At 33.6% G+C, this 16744-nt stretch overlaps 1 protein-coding gene and 1 pseudogene across 6 annotated transcripts in view; both read right to left on the bottom strand.

The window, feature by feature from the left end:
• Window positions 1-1290: 1290 nt before the first annotated feature.
• The window catches only part of TRPC4 (transient receptor potential cation channel subfamily C member 4), a 222710-nt gene continuing 207256 nt past the window's right edge, over window positions 1291-16744 (bottom strand). For 5 of the 6 annotated variants that reach the window (XM_039872938.1, XM_039872939.1, XM_039872940.1 and 2 more), the window contains 3 exons: window positions 5253-5294; window positions 5041-5130; window positions 1291-3315 (listed from right to left, as the gene is read on the bottom strand). In XM_039872938.1, the coding sequence (XP_039728872.1) occupies window positions 2596-3315; window positions 5041-5130; window positions 5253-5294 (852 nt within the window). In that variant the 3' untranslated portion in view covers window positions 1291-2595. The remainder of the gene's footprint in view (window positions 3316-5040; window positions 5131-5252; window positions 5295-16744) is intronic. The other variant, XM_039872942.1, reaches the window with a different exon arrangement.
• Window positions 13841-13958, bottom strand: LOC120610714 (uncharacterized; annotated as a pseudogene).

Raw genomic sequence — 16744 nt, 5'->3', positions numbered from 1 at the left:
TCTTTCTTAGTGATACTTAATATCACTATATATTTAGAATAATATTTAATTCTAGAACATCTGATACTAACAGTATCCAATACTTTGTTTAAATTTATAAATGTATATGTCAGTGACATCTGAGGGTCGTTAGAAACCTCATTTCCGGAACACTGAAAAGCAAGATGTTACTGGCTCCAAATAAATTCATTTGTAGTCCCTACATTCACCTGTAAAATTTCAGCACCCTAACCCCAGATACATATAAGCTACTGGGAAAAAAATTTGGGGTTGCCCTTATTGTTGGTGGTGTTATTCGAAGGAACAGAGGAAATGTAAAATTAGGTTCTGGTAGAGTATGTGTAATAGGTGATGTATATAATCTTTGGAGAACAAAACAAAACAAAACAAAAAACAGAGGCAGCAAAAAGGAATTATTGCAAAATATCCCAAGTTTATATTTCCCCTACTACCATATGTATGATTTAGAACAATTTGTGTATTTCACTGTCCCAAGGGTACTTATTTTGGGTCCTAACTTATTTGAGATAAAGGTGTGCTTGAAGAAGAATGTTCATTAGGCTTATTGTTTTCTCCAAATTCACCTGGCCCATCCCTAAATCCGTAGGACAAAACCAGATTTAAGAGTGAGAAGTGTCTCAGTGCCCCCAACTTTTCTGAAGACTAAAATCTAGCATTTCAAGTTGAATTCTGATATTCCAAAACAAATGTTTTTAAAACTAACTTCTACAATGTAATGGAGTCTAAAGAAAATATATTACATTTTTACTTTTGTATATTCCTCTTGCTTTACAAGAAGGGACACAAATTTATGGAGTTTATCAAATGCATTCTCTCTCAGAACATAGCATTTCAGAAGTGGCATTCCTTCATTCAACTAAATCCCATAATTATTATGTACACATGTTTTTGCTTGGTTTAACCATCTGAGGAGTGGTTAAGAGCATGGCTCTGAAGGACACATCATAGCTCCATCACTTACTGTGAACCTTAACTTAGTATTTGCCTCAGTTTCTTCATCTACAACGTGGCGATAAGAATAGTAGCTACCTCAGAGTGTTGTTATGAGCAGTATATATGTGTTAATACATGCATAGCACATTAAAGAGTGGCTGGCATTGTTATTGCTATTATTCCTTATTTTTGATGTATGATAATCAAAGTTTTGTAACACTATGCAGTTTTTGGTTAATGCTAAATAATATAAAATTTGTCTAGTTCATGGAAATAATTTTTGAAGTAAAACAAACTTAGCACTTTTCTATTGATTTGAAATAAATGATAATTGCATGTAGTGAGGAAACTTTTATTTCCATGGTGGCATAAACAGACACAAGTTATACAATTTAAACTTTAAAAAGTTGCCAGTACCTGTTTTATATCAAGTAAACACTTTATATCAGTGGAAACACTTTCTTTTTAGTAGTTCAGTGAAAGAATGTAATATATGCTAAATTACCTTGAAAACTACAGACGAAACAAGCAATTAAAGATATTGTCCCTACGGAGAAAACTATTTCTACATCTATTGCTAAAATTAATAATTATTTTTAGTAATTTTAACTTTAAAGAAATATATATTAGTCACTGGGGAAAAGAAAAGAAAACTACCAGGTTTTTGCACTTCTTTTGATTAACAACAATATTGCACTGATTGAAAATAGAATTTAATTTTTCTTAGATTTAAGATTGTTAGAATGAATTCACCTCAATATTAGCTGCATGCAATCACTCTGCTTTGTTTAAGTTGCTTTAACTATTCTAATTTATTGTGATTCTTTTCTGGCACTGAGAAAGTTTGCCACCTTTTTGAAATCCAGTTATTCATAAAGTGTCATATTTATACTGATCAGCAGTTGAACTTGAAAAAAGATGTTTAAAAAAAATACTGGAAGTAAAACTTTTTTCTGAAAAAAAAAATCTTAAAAATTATCAATCATCTAAATTTATCAGAACAAACATTTCTTTACTTTCTGAAAGGAAAAACTGTACAAAGTAAAACTATGCTAAGTATATCTGACTTTCATTTTAAGAAAGTTTGATCATGACCCTATGAGAAAACTTGCTTGCTTTAATTGTATACAATTATTAGTTAAAGATTCTTAAGAAATAATTTGCTAATATTTGTGTTTTAAATCTAAACTGTAGGGCTGAGCGTAAAGTCCTTGAGGAGTAACCATCTCTAGAGACCCTAAAAATTCATGAAAAGCTCTAATGTATCAGCTACATTGATTTTCGCATATAAAAATATCTATTATGGGAGTCAACTACCACATGAAGTACGTTGCATTTGTTTTAATTGAAAAAAAGATAGCTAAAATTTCCTGTGGGTTACTGCAACAGTACAAGAATACAAGGTACGTTTATTTATTAACAAAAAAATTGTAAAACGAATTGTGAAAGCCAAAGCAGGCTACAAACCAAGGATTTTTGACAGCTTTTGCCTTATTTAAAAGTGTTACACATTATTATGCCACATAAATGCTACAAAGTGTAAGTTAGCATTTGTAATTTACTCTTAAGCATCCCCCACCCCCCCAACTCAGAGCATTATGGGAAATATGTATGTATGATAAACGCTTTCTCCTTCAAGTATCACAATCTTGTGGTCACATAATCTTCGTGGGTGACTGTGTCTGTGAGGGTTACATCATAGTCTGTACTAGAGTCTTCTTCCTTTGCGTGCTTCTCCTTTGGTATTATTGGAACAGTGTCTTCCACCACCACCCTCTCTGACTTGAACGAACACATTCTCTTGCCCATCTGTAAACCCAGGCTGTCCGTGTTCCTTTCCCGATGGTCTACAAGTATGCACTGTTCACTGAGCCCGGGGATGCTCAGGTCGCCCCGTGAAGCTAATCCTCGAGATTCCAGTTGAATATTTCTCTCCAGTGGTCCCTCAGCTTGTTGACGAGCAACCTCTTCTGAAACAGAGAAGATTTGATTTGCATTTTGCTCAGCAGCGTTTTGTTTTGATCGTCTATGAAATAACCCGAAGGTTTTTATATCTGTCACAAAATTCATTTTTCTCTGCTTCTCCCGCAGGGGCTCCTGCACCACCAGCGCAGAGCCGTTGCTTATGTTGTGTCTTTCTGCAATTGCAGCTGATCGCGGGTGAATCAGAGCTGTTAAATCAAAAAGGCTGAAGTTCTTCTTCTTGTCTTTGCTGCTACCTTCGTTATCGCTCTTTTCATCTGAGTCTGCTGGATTAGGAAAGTCTTTCGTGGCCTGAGCAGACTGTACTGCAGAGAGTTTGCTTCCTCTTAGTAACCCCAGGACTTCAAAGCGAAAACTAGAAATGTCTTGCTTTAGTTCCTACGTGAAATTTAAAATGATGAAATTAGTTTGTGATTTAAACAAAGAAACATTAGGAAACAGCATTTGCTCATTTCATATATGGGTTTGATGTGTTTTCACTCATTTTTAGGAGTTAGGATGCCACTCTGCTGAGGTTCCTTCAAGAATTTCAGTTTTTTCCCTGTGTCACTGTGATATCTACTAATTTTCCTACAAGAGTTCTATGGTAATAAGAAGACTTCTGAAGGATGATGGAATAAGAAACAGGAAGAGTTTTCTTTTCCACCACGGTGTTGTTGAGAATATATTATGTTTCTGGGGGGACTACAGTTTCAAATACTTCCTTCTACAATATATGTCCTCTTTCAAGTCACTTCACACTCTCTCAGGGATGCATTTTGTAAAGATTTTTAATATAGGCACATTTTGCTATATAAAGGGACGTTTATAACAAAATAATTAAAATGGAGTCCACCCTTCCGAGTTGACATTTCACTGCTTACTGTCTAGGAGTTAATTTCACCCCATCACCTGGGTCAGCCATTTAATCCTCCAAATTGCTTCAAATCAGACAACATTTCTGAGATTCATCCTTTTTTTCTCCTCTTTTTGGACATTTGAATTCTCTGTCCTAACCTGATGGCAGCCTTTGAGGTAGTCTCCTGACTCCAACCTATCTCCCAAAGCACCATGAATCATTTAACTCCAAAATTTGGAATGTCATGGCCTCAAAGAACATTTTGGGTCCTAGCCAACTTTCATTCTGTGCTTTAAGTTTTGCAATATACCTATCTTCTTAATGAATTGGCTGCTTACCTTTGCTGTCTGTCAAATCTGATGCTTTTCTCTGTTAAAAATGCTGTAGGATTTTTTTCTTTGCTTTTTGCCTATAAGATTGTATTGACTTTAATTGTTCTTCCAAAATATCTAAAAGCTCATGCATAATAACAGGTATTTTATACACAAGAAATGAGCACACATATATAATTTTTCATGTATTTCACCTATCTCCTCTGATAGAATAAAAAAAAAAAAAGAACTCAAGGGCAAAGACTAAGTTTATAAGTGTAACTCAAATCTGCTACCAAAGATGTGCAAAATGCAGTTTAAAAAATTTTTTTTTTTAGGACATTGGTTACTTGATATTTCAGGATTAGAAATCAGATTGAAATTTCAAAAACTAAAGCTTATTCAGTAGAATGTTGCTGAGATCAGCAAGTCAGAATTCTACCAGGCCCTAAAATTTTCTCTGTCTCCAAACAAATCCTCTCAATATTTCAGATTAAGTATGTTTGAAAACAATGTATTTTGAGATGAAATGTCATCACTTTTTTTCGATAATTTAATAGAGCATTAATTTAAAAATCAGAAGACACACAGGCTTGTTGGAACACACAGCTGAGTTTCCAGCTGTTATTGATTGATTGATTTTCAATTAAAGATGACATTCAAAATTATTTTATATTAGTTTCAGGAGTACAACATAGTGGTTAGACATTCATATAGTTTATGAAGTGATTCCTCCACAATCAGTCTACTACCCACTTGGTACTATACATAATTATTACAATATTATTAACCATACTTTTTATGCTGTACTTCACATCCCCTTGACTATTTCATAACTACCAATTTGTACTCCTTAATCTCTTCTCCATCTCTGATTTGAAACGTTTTGTGTCAGGTTCCATGCTCTGCAGAATCTGCTTCTTGGTGATTTCATCGTGAAGGGAAAATGGTTACCTTAAAGTTCTCTTCAGTCAGCCCTTCTTCGGTTTTGGCATCTCTAATCATCGCAGCAACATATCGCTTCACCAGGTTCCTCATAACTTCCTGATGCATTTTAAAACAACAGAATTGATATTCAATGAATAAATAGAATTCCTTTCTTGAGTCAATTCTGAAGAGGGGACTGCGCTTTATTTTAATATAAATTTCAAGATAGAATAACTTACTTGATACTGGTGATGTCTTCTCAAATTATCAGCAGCTCGCCTCTGAAAAGGAAAAGAATGTTTACTTTTCAATTATATTGATGTATCATTATTTTAGAAAATAATTCATTTGTTCTTTTAATATTTTTTTCATTTCTTCAAAGCGAGAACTTGCTACACAGTGAACAAAGCTAGAGAGTGCTTCATATGAATCAAAAAAATGAGTGAACCAAACAACCAATTGCAAGGTTATAATTTTATGGTATTTTATATATAGAATGTTAACAAGTAGAAGTGTTCTTCTAATATAAGGCGATAATTAGGTAATGATGGTTGATACACACCCCAAATCACTTGAAATGATGCTAAGAGACACAGATGGGACATATCAAATAAAAAATAAAATAAATATCAAATAAAAGTAAAAATTCAATAAAATAAAATGCTAGCATTATAATAATATAAAAGTCTTCATAAATATCAACATATCAAGATAAAGAATTTAGCCATAATATACATCTAATCAAAAACCTTGTTAGACAATCAGCTTCTCAATACTAATTTCAATCAGATGTGCATTAAGAAAATATTGCTCTTTTAATTAGATGGTTCAATTTAACAAAAAAGAAAATAAAAGAATTTATTCTAACATAGGGCTAATTATTTTATCATTTAAAAAAAAAACGTGAATCCCAGCTATCATTTTGAAGAGGTCAGAATGGTTTGGAAGCAGGGCTACGATTAGCACAGACATGATTTTGGAAGAAGATGTTTAATGACTGTAGCAAAGTTTATTATAAATTGAGTTAAATAACAAATGATACTAAAATTATATATTTGCAGATTTCACAACTAAGATACAAGGAAAAAAGTTATCATCATTCCAATTTTATGTATGTTAAATAAATATCAGTATTAATTCTTAAAGAGGAAAACTGACCAAAATCTAAAAAAAAAAATATTTCTATAATAAATGAATGAATCTGGTAAATTGTGAAAAAAATGAAAGAAATAACATATTTTGGGTTTAAATAAGTTTTTGACCTTGTTTCTTACTAAATAAATATTTAATCATTGGCTGATAAAATGAAATTTTAAAAAGAGTTGTGCATACATTACTGTGAAATGGTATTAGAAAAAAATCAAACAATTCTTTTATTCTCTTCAGGAGAATAGGGGGAAATGATAGTTTCAGTGGCCATGAAAATGGATTTATGTCTTATGATTATTAATGACTTTTAGAAACAGATGAGACAATGCTTAACTTCCTAAAGGCCGCTAATTATTTGAATGCTATTTACTGTAACATAAACCTTAAGAACTAAATTTTCAATATGATTATGGTATTAATTAAAATTGGAAATTTGAAACAATACAAAATTAGAACATCTTGAAAAAGTATTTTATGACTTGGCCACCAGATGGAGATATGTGACTCTTTTTGAGACATAACTAAGCTAAAATCTGAGACAAAAAGCACTTCTAGAAGGAAACAAGCCTTCCAGATCTTCTTAAATTTATTTCCTGTGAACACAAATGTTAAAGCAAACTATACCAACTTATTTAACACTCTCACTATAAATATTGCACAGGCGATCCATGTTCCATGATTCTGAATTTAACATAGGATTTAATTGACTCGATTTTTATTATTTTGGGTTTCTATAGCATTTTGCAAGTCTATTTTAGTCTTTAAAAAGCCAATAAAAATAGTCAGCAAAGAGCAGTTCAAAGCCATGATTTAACTTTAAATTTCCTTAATGCAAAACTAAAACTAAGGATGACCGAATCAGAAAATTGTGAGCAATAAATAAATATTATCAGTCTCTTTTAGTATTAAAAAGAGCATAAACTCCTTCAGCAGAACTTTACTCATATACAAACTTTAATATTTGAATACAACTATACAAAATCAAAGATTACATTTTAAAAATAATTTCAGGTTTATTTGTCTAGGGAAAATTAAAAAAACAAAACAAAACAAAACAGTCTGCCAGAAAGAGAGAACATAAAGAAAGTTTACTATCATAAATTTCAGGAGCTTTCTATATTCTTAGCCTAGGATAAGGCTAAGGTAATATAGTTAATTGTTTTTGCCCACCACTTTTTTTCCAATTTAAATAATAATACTACAAAACTATTTTTGGTCTCCTAATACTATATCAGTTAACTGAACTTCAATATCCCAGGAAAATAAGAATAGGTGACGTTAACCACCTTCTGAATATTAAAAATTAAAAATGCAATAAATTTACAAAATGATAACTACTAAATTATGTAGCTCAGATATCTTTCATGTCTATTTAGCACCATAGAATTGATTCTTGTTTTCATGACCATGACCATTATGGCTGCCTATTTTCTTTTTTACTTTCTGGAAGCTAGAGTGATGTGATGTTATGAACATAGACTTAGGGTCATAAATGGGTTTGAAACTGACTGAGCATGACATGGCATTTGTCTCTGAGGCCCCCTCTGTTCACCATTTTCTATTTTGCAAAGTGAAAATAAACTCACTAGGTGATTTTGGAGATTAAATGAGATTATAAATTTAAGGCACCTATCACTAACTAATGTTAGTTCCCATTATCTTTGCATTTTTTCCTGATTAATATGATTTAACATTTTTAAAAAAATATTCTTGAATCAAAAAACTTGTGGATAGTTTGACACGTATCAGGATTACCTCTGAGGAAGTAAAAGAATATACTTAGATGTAATTGTCTCTTTGCAAGATTAGCATAGTATTTCATGCTTGAGGAGAGCATTTTCTTTAGCTACAGAGCTGAATGCTCTTAGCCTAGGCAGTAGAGGTTTGGAAGTAAGAAATTTATATTTAAGTAATAAGGTGAGGGGATATTTTTAGTAAATATAAATAAATATTTCTGTAGGCAGTCATTTTTGTTTCTTTAAGATTTTATTTTTTAGAGCAATTTAGGGTTCAGAGCAAAACTGAGGGGAAGGTACAGAAATTGCCCATATTCTTTCTACCCCCACACATGCATAGGCTCCCTCATTATCAAGATACCCCACCCCAGTGGTAAATTGTTACAATTGATGAACCTACACAGACACTTCATAAGCACCCAAAGCCCATAGTTTATATTATGATTCACTCTTAGTTGTATACATTTTAAGGGTTTGGACAAATATATACTGTAATGACATGATCTTTATGGTATCATGAAGATTATTTTCCTTGCCCTAAAAATTCTCAGTTCTACACCTATTTACTCCTCCCTCCATCTCCACCTCTGTCAATTACTGATTTTTTTTTTATTGTCTCCATAATTTTGGCTTTTCCAGAATGTCATATAGTTGGAATTATATAGTAATTGCCTTTTCAAATTGGCTTCTTTTACTTGGTAATATTCATTTAAGTTTCCTCTATATTATTTTATGCCTTGATAGCTCATTTCTTTTTAGAGCTGAATAATATGTTCTTGTCAGGATGTACCACAGTTTATCCATTCACCTACTGAAGAACATATTGATTACTTCCAAGTTTTGGTAATTACAAATAAAGCTGCTATATGAATCCTTGTGCAGGATTTTCATGAACATAAGTTTTCAATTCCTTTCTATAAATACCAAAGGTGTGATTGCCAGATTGTATGGTAAGATTATATTTAATTTTGTAAGAAAACATTAAACTGTCTTCCAAAGTGGCTGCACCAATTTGCATTCCCACCAGTAATATATAACAGTTCCCATTGTTTCACATCCTTGTCAGCATTTGGTGGTGTTTTCAGTCAATCTAATAGGTGTGTAATGCTAGTTGGTCATCTTTTTGGGGGGAGAGAGGCAGGTCCCAAAAGTTTTATGAACATCTCTGCATGATATTGGACTTTTGCTATGACTCCTGTGAATTTTCCTTTGTGGGTTTCTATGTCACAAATCTTAGCTCATGGGACCAATACTTCATGTTCATGGCAGTGAGCAGGAAGAAACCAGAGATGAATAAAATATACTTTTTGCCCTTAAATGGCTTATAATCAGTCTATTAATGGAATGCCAAGAATACATATGTCTATGGATGAAGGCAAATACAAAACAAAAATAAAAAAATGGAAACTGCTATTGAGACTGTTATTTGAGTAAGGGGAAGGAAGACATATTATTGAGCTAAGAAAAAAAAATCAATAACAGCTTTCAAACAGGGAACAAAATTTTAGATTTAACATGAAAGAATCACAAGCTTTTGACTGGTAGAGATGCAAAAGTGTTCTAGAAGATTGGAACAGGGTGAGAAAAATGCTGGCACCAGAGAGTAAGAGACATGTTACAGAAACTTCCACTAGTACAGTATCAACGACAGTAAGAGTATGTAGGTTAGATTATGTTAGAAAGTTGGCACGGGTTCTTTATGTAGAATCTTAAATGGCATAATGAATTCAGTGGTTTCGACTAGTCAAGTGACATGTGATGAAAATTTAACTTCCATGATAGTTATGTGGCAGCAGCATTAGGTAGAAAAAGATATATGCAAGATAATCAGTAGATAAAGTTGGAATACCATAATGTAACTGAAGAGTAAAGTGAATGTGACCTACAATGATAGAAGTATGAATAGAAAGGAAATGTTGAGGGGGGACACAAGCCAGGGGATTTTGACTCTGGGGTGAGACCATGATGATAACATGCTCCCACCATGCATGATGTTAGTGCTATTAAAAAATCATAATGAAATCAATTTTGGAGATGTTGACGGAGGATACTAAGCTGGAAATGCCACTGTGCAATTTACATATCTGGGAAAAAGTTAGCACTAAAGAAGAAGATTTGAGGACTATATGCATAGATGTGATAGTTTTATGATCACTAATCCACATGTCTCAGCATGAACAAAAGAAAATTATCATGGGCAATAAAATTATTGATAAACTGTGAATATGTCAATTAAGAATGTATAAAATGATCCTCTTTTTAAAATAGTTTTCTTAGGCTAGCACTAAAGTTAATTTAATTCTCCAACTTCCCAGGACCTACCTAAAGTCTAGGAAAACAGACTGAGATTTAAATTTCAATACATGAAAATTGACATAGAAATTAAGAACAGACGTATTATCAGAATGAAAGAACTGTTCCAGTCTCATTACCTTGTCTATAAGTAAGGAAAGCAAGTCCCACAGAGTTAAGCGAGTAACTGAAATACTATGATGTTCTCATGGCAGTGCCCATTCTAGATTCCCAGGCTAGAACTCATTCTTTACTCCTTGCTCTTTCTATCAAGAAGATATCAAGAGACATTTGAACACATCTGCTATGTGTTCTGTGACTTTGCATCCATCTCACAACACATCATAATTTGAGGGTCAGCATCCTTACCGTGCTATCCATATTTAAATAAAAATTAATACTCATAAAGTATATAGCACATGTCGTATTAGTTTTCTAGGGCTGCCATACAAAGTACTACAAATTGGTTGGCTTAAAACAGAAATTATTGTCTCACAACTGTGGAGGCCAGAAGTCTCAAACCAAGATGTTGTCAGGGATATGTTTTCTCTGAGACTCCATAGAATCCTTCTTTCCTCTTCCTAGCTTCTAGTAGTGGCTATCAATCCTTGATGTTTCTTCGCTTGCAGCTGCATAATTCCAATCTGTGCTGCCATTTTCATTCACATGGTGTACTCTCTGTTTCTCTGTCTTTACATGGTCATGTTCCTATAACCTACTCCAGTATTAGCTCGTCTTAACTAATTACATCTGCAACAACCCTATTGCCAAATAAAGTCACTTTCTACGGTATTGGAGATTAAGACTTCAAAATATCTTTTTTTTTTTTTTTTTTTTTTTTTTTTTTTTTGGTGAGCACAATTAAACCCATAATATATGTACTTATTTTTGCAATAAACATGGTGATAATTTTTGACAATTAATGACATTGTTAAATATTATATACTAGAACTACCATCAATAATATATAGCATATTTGCAATCTTTTTGCTGGATGAAGATCAATTAAGCTTCAAAGGGATTTACTATCATAAGGGAAGACATTACATCTCATAATTACTACTGGAAATAACCAAGAACAGAATTGACCAATTTGTGTTTATTAAAGTAATAAAATAAAGGACTCTTTTAAAAAAATTACCTAAGTGAGTAAAGGGTATTTAATTTTTTCAAGCTATTCACATGTTAAATTTTAATTGATAAAGTAATTTGCAGTGACTAGGTATTCTCTATCTTTACTAGAAAATAATAATCTAAGTAGAATTATAGCATGGTGGACCTAGGTTAGAAACAGAATTTCTCCATGAATTTGGAGAAATTTGTGGAGTTATATTTGCACCATTAAAAAAAATTAGATTGGTTGTCAGTTATTTTTAAGACAGGAAAAATGGACCACATGACCAATTAAGGATCTTCTTTCCTTAACTTGGCATTTAGGAAAAATATTTTGGAGGAAGATGTATTCTTTAAGTGGGCAGTTTTCTTTGTAAACTGTATCAGAGTTTAGCACTGTGTGCAGAATCTTCCTTGGCAGGTGCCCAGGACATACCTCTGTGCCACATTAGCATCACTTTCAGTTTCCAGGCTCCTTCTGATTTGTTAGGACAAGACAATGGCAGTATTTGGATCACTGAACTAATGATAAAGGGAAATACCAACTGGTGAGAAACCTCTGCTGCTGTGAGGTAACTTCAAATTTCAATAGAAGTGTCAGGTTGCTTTAGAGCAGGAAGGGTTTTGCAGCCACAAAAGAAAGGGCTCTGGGAAATCAGCTGTGATATTTTCTCACTCTTTCTCACTAGGTCTCTGCAGTCCACTATGTTGGATGTTGGGCTCACTTCATGTAGCTGATTCTCTGCAGTCAATTTCAGTGCTGTTTTCTCTCACTTCCACTCTGGTTTTGTTCAACCACTAATTTTAAACCTACGAGTTATGCCTTTTATTCTTTGCTTTGCTCAGTGAACTTCTGAAGGAATGCAGCCTGTTGTGTTCTTCTCCTTTTAAAACAAAGTAAAAAGGCAAGAGGCCATTCCAGGATGTGACCCATTTTAAAAAATTGCAGTTTGGCTCATTTACAGGTGGATCTACATATTGTTCTCTATAAACACACTTTCTAAGCATATTAAAATAAAATAAAATCATAAAATAAATAAAATAAAATAAAATAAAATAAAATAAAATAAAATAAAATAAAATAAAATAAAATAAAATGAAATAAAATACCAAGTATTCAAGACCTTGAAAAGAGTTTTTGGTAAGAATATAAAGCAATTCATTCTTCTATGTCTTGGGCAAGAAAAATTAATTAAAAGGCCCTGTCATCATTTCTTTCTTCAGAAAATTAGGGATTGAGCGTTGCTCCCAGATGAATACTGACATATCTGTAAGATTTATAGTTAGGCCTACTGAAAGAGATGAAGATTAAGGAACAACACATTTTGACAAATTATCCCTAAAAGATTAAGTCTGAAAGGCATGTACTATTAGCATTTTTCCTTTAATGATGACAGGTGGTGCCATTCACAGTTTCTAAATCTCTTGCAGTGACCTAACTAAGCATGTTTTTGTGGCAACCCATCAGGTGTGAGTATTCCACAGGTAGTCCCAGAGTTGAGGACCCTAATTAGGACGGTGTTTCATGGTAATGTAGGGAGGAGACAAGAGAATTAAAACAGTTAAATCAAGCTACATTCAGTGCTGATCAGCACTGAAGCCAGGCCAGAAGACAACTGCAGAACAAAGAAAGATTTCTACTGGGATTGCTAACATTTCCCCACACAATGAAGGGGAAACAGGAAAACAGAGTCTTTAAGTGGCTACTCCACACAAAATAAAATCGGTCAATTCTCTATGGCTGGGAACCTTATGGATTAAAGGATAGGAATGCCAGCAGGCCTTTTACGCTAGTCCATATCAAAGTAAAGGGGTAAAAATAGTCTTTAAACTGTAACTCACAGAAACTAAAGAATGATATATACACTGAATTCCCAGAGATCCTTCTCACTGTCTTTACTCTCAGTCCCTTTCTCTCTGTCCCTCTCTTTCTCTCTGTTCCTCTCAGTCTTTACTCTGTCTCTCACTGTCCTGAGAGGAGACCATGCTTTGTCTGTGGAGTGTTGCTTCTTTTCTAATAACTTTTCCTTTTGACCCTAACATTGGCGTATGTGTTGAATTCTTTCTACACTCTCTGCCAAAGAACCCTCTTCTCTCTGTGCAGGGCTTGGTCTCCTTCCACTTGGGGGAATTTGCTCTGTCCTGCATCAATATGCTCCTTACTATGTGCTCCAGAGAAAACTAGAAAGTAGAAAACATTAAATGGAGTAAAAATTATTTTTTAATAATTTTGTCAAAAGACCTAATATTTTTTGGTTTAGCATATTGATCTATTAACTTAAACATTCCATTTAGAAACCTGATCTATGGCATTAAAATTGTTTTATATTAAATAAACACTTTGGTGATGTATTGCATTAACATTTTTACTTGAATTAAGTAATCTGCACCTCTTGAGCAACAAGTACAGATGTTTGTTTGTTTTCTTTTAGTTTAAAGAGCTAAGCTAGATACTAGTGCTTTTTTTTTTTTTTTTTAAGGCGAGGCACCCCTTTGTTGCAAGGACCTTGTCAGCTTACAATCCCTAATTTTTTTTATGCCTACAGCACCTGGTCTTCCTAGGTGGTTTCCCATCCAAGTACTAACCAGGCCCAACCCTGCTTAGCCACCAGGATCAGATGGATCAGGTTTGTTCAGGGTAGCATGGCTATAGACCACCAGTGCTTTCTTAAACAGAAGTTGCTAAATAAAATTACGAGCTAGAAAAGCTTGTTAAAATGGAAATTCCTGATAATTCTAGTACACATTAAAGTTTGAGAACCATTGTTTTAATACTGAAAAGGGTTTTTGTTAATAAAATAAGATTAAGAAAAAGTTGACAGTAAGTAAGGTCAAAAATAAAAAGCTATAATGTGTTTTATATTTTATTATTGCACTCTCAGTAGGCTGCCCCTTTGTTAAAATTTTCATGATTTACCAAAGAGAAGCTATTTTTCAATCATAAATTTGCTCCCTACAATAAAGGTTTTGTGCAATAAGCATTTCTGCTTCATTTATGCTTTCCCCCATAAAGCATTCCAAATGAAAGATTAATTTAACTGGAACCCCTTACCATCCATACAAGGAAGTCCAAAGTTTACAAAAAAAAAAAAAAAAAAAAGGGTTAATGAGTTTTCAGGGCTAGTCCTATCAGTTATTAACCAGAGGCCATAAATAGCAAGATAAGATCACCAATGATGGGCTCCTAGAGAGTGGCCTGAAGAGCATCAGATGACATTCAGGTGGCTGCTAGGTGACAAGAGTAAGTGAATCACAAGTGGGAAGGTTAGCGAAAATGCCTAAAAGGATGTGTAAACTCTACCTCCAGTTTAGCTTGAATTTTCTCTTCAAAAATGTGGCATAAATATAAGCAAGTTGGGATGGGGGCAGAAGGTAAGCTAGCCTCTTAAAAACTTTGAGATAAAGGAATCTCAGAGGCAGCTGAAAACAGTGATAGGATCTACAAAAACTGTTATGACAAAACAATAGATGAATACACAACATGAAAGGTATTGCTGTATGATCATCAGACTTTTCAGAGAAACAAGAGAAGGCAATGGAAAGCACATTGCATTGGAAAACAAAAGACCCAGGTTTTTTTCTCAGCTCTGTCACCAGGTGCCCCTGAAACACTGGGTGAGGTGAATAAGTTCTCTTCTGAAGGGAATTGTTGAGCTAAATGATTTCTGAGGTCTCTTTGAAGTGTAATGCAATATTCTAAGCCATGTCTTGTTATACAAAGCGACTGTCACTAGTACTTTTATGTCACCTTTCAATTAATAGATACGTATATATCTCCTTGTCTTCATGTCTACACAAATAGCTATTAACCATACTGAAATGAATTCGCAGAAAGATCAATTACCTTTTGATGTTTTCTCATTTAACTCTTCTGTTAATATTACAATTTTTAAAATATACTTTTTATTTCTTATATATATATTTGCATGTAGCACATATATTTCCATCTAGAATCTAAATGGATGAAACTCAACTAATGGTATGCAAACCAAAATGTTATATTCTTCTCACTCTGAAAATATAGTCTAGATAAAGAATATATTTATAGCATTAGGTTGTTGCTTGCCCAAAGTCTTAGCTTGTCAGAGAAGAGGCAGGATTGAGAGTGGGATGAAGCTGGAGAAGAGAGACCTTTTTACCATTGTGGCAATCAGAGTTCCGGTAACACATGTCTTGGTCCTTATCACGGACAAAGAAATGAATTTCCACTCAGTGATAATTATGAGAATTAGTTTTGAGATAGAAGACAGTTCAAGGCTAAAACTGGCTACCATGGATACGTACCTTGATGCAGGAACAGGTTATAGCCAGGGAAGATAGAGAGCTGTAATCTCAGGGGAGGGGGAGCTCTGTGTTATATTAGGCCATGATTGGTGGATACAGAGGAGTTCTTAGATGATTGGCACATGAGGTCATTTTGATTGACACTTGGCTGCTATATAGCACTTTGCCTAGTATATATATGCTTACCCAGAATTCAGTCTGTTATCATTAAATTCATGAACTTCCAGGTATAAACATGGTATTATAATGATGGTATAATGAAGCTGAAGTAGTGGGCAGGCTAGGGTAGTTCTTTCTGGCATGTGTCTGTGGCCAGATCAAACCAGCTATAGATTACGGCCTTCCTGTCCTTTGTCTCTGCAGACGCAGAAGGGATTCTTTGGGTGGTCTCTGGGCTGGGCCTCTATTCCTTTGTTCCCCTGTCTCTGATGTCTGACTAGCTACCTAAAAACCTGATTCGCAATATTTATTTAGTCATATATTCCCAAAGCATAAAAATATCCAAAAGTTAGTAAAATTTACATGGCTAAGGAAAAATAAATGCTTTGCGGTCACAATTAATTGTCAATTATCTTTCTGTAGATCAGCTTGGATCTAAATATTCAAATATAGAGGTAGAGATATAAAAAGAAATTTGTTGGTTTTTTTTTTTTTGAGCCTAGAAAGTATAGAAAAGAAGGCTCTTTAACTTATACCATTTACCCTCTCCCTATGAAAGTTGTGAATCACTGTTTTGATAGGAAAGTCCAAGTGAAATGTTAAGCTCCTCTTTGCACCTAAGAAGAGATGCTAACATATTTCTAACAAGGCATCAACAGTGGGAGATTCTATGGGGTGGGGTGGGAGAGGTAGAAATCAATTTCTTAGAATGGTTTTTCCATGATTTTGGTGGCAGCATAGATGGATTTTTTCAAATGTTAGAACAGGGCCTCATACCTTCTTACAAGTTTTGTGGATCTTAAAACCCGAGATTCTCTCTACTATGGCCCAAAATTGAAAATCTAAAGACAAATTTCTCTCGTGTGTGACCTTTGTTTTGAGACCTAGATTTATTAATATTTTTTTAAGAATTAAATAAATTTCTTATGAATTTATGAATAAGATGGAAAAAAAGGGCAAATATATTTTGATATGGAAGGAAATAAGCCAGAGTTTGG

Source organism: Pteropus medius, unplaced genomic scaffold, assembly GCF_902729225.1.
Source record: "Pteropus medius unplaced genomic scaffold, Ma_sr-lr_union100, whole genome shotgun sequence".
Classification (NCBI taxonomy): Eukaryota; Metazoa; Chordata; class Mammalia; order Chiroptera; family Pteropodidae; genus Pteropus; species Pteropus medius.
This window is presented reverse-complemented; position numbering and strand designations above follow the sequence as displayed.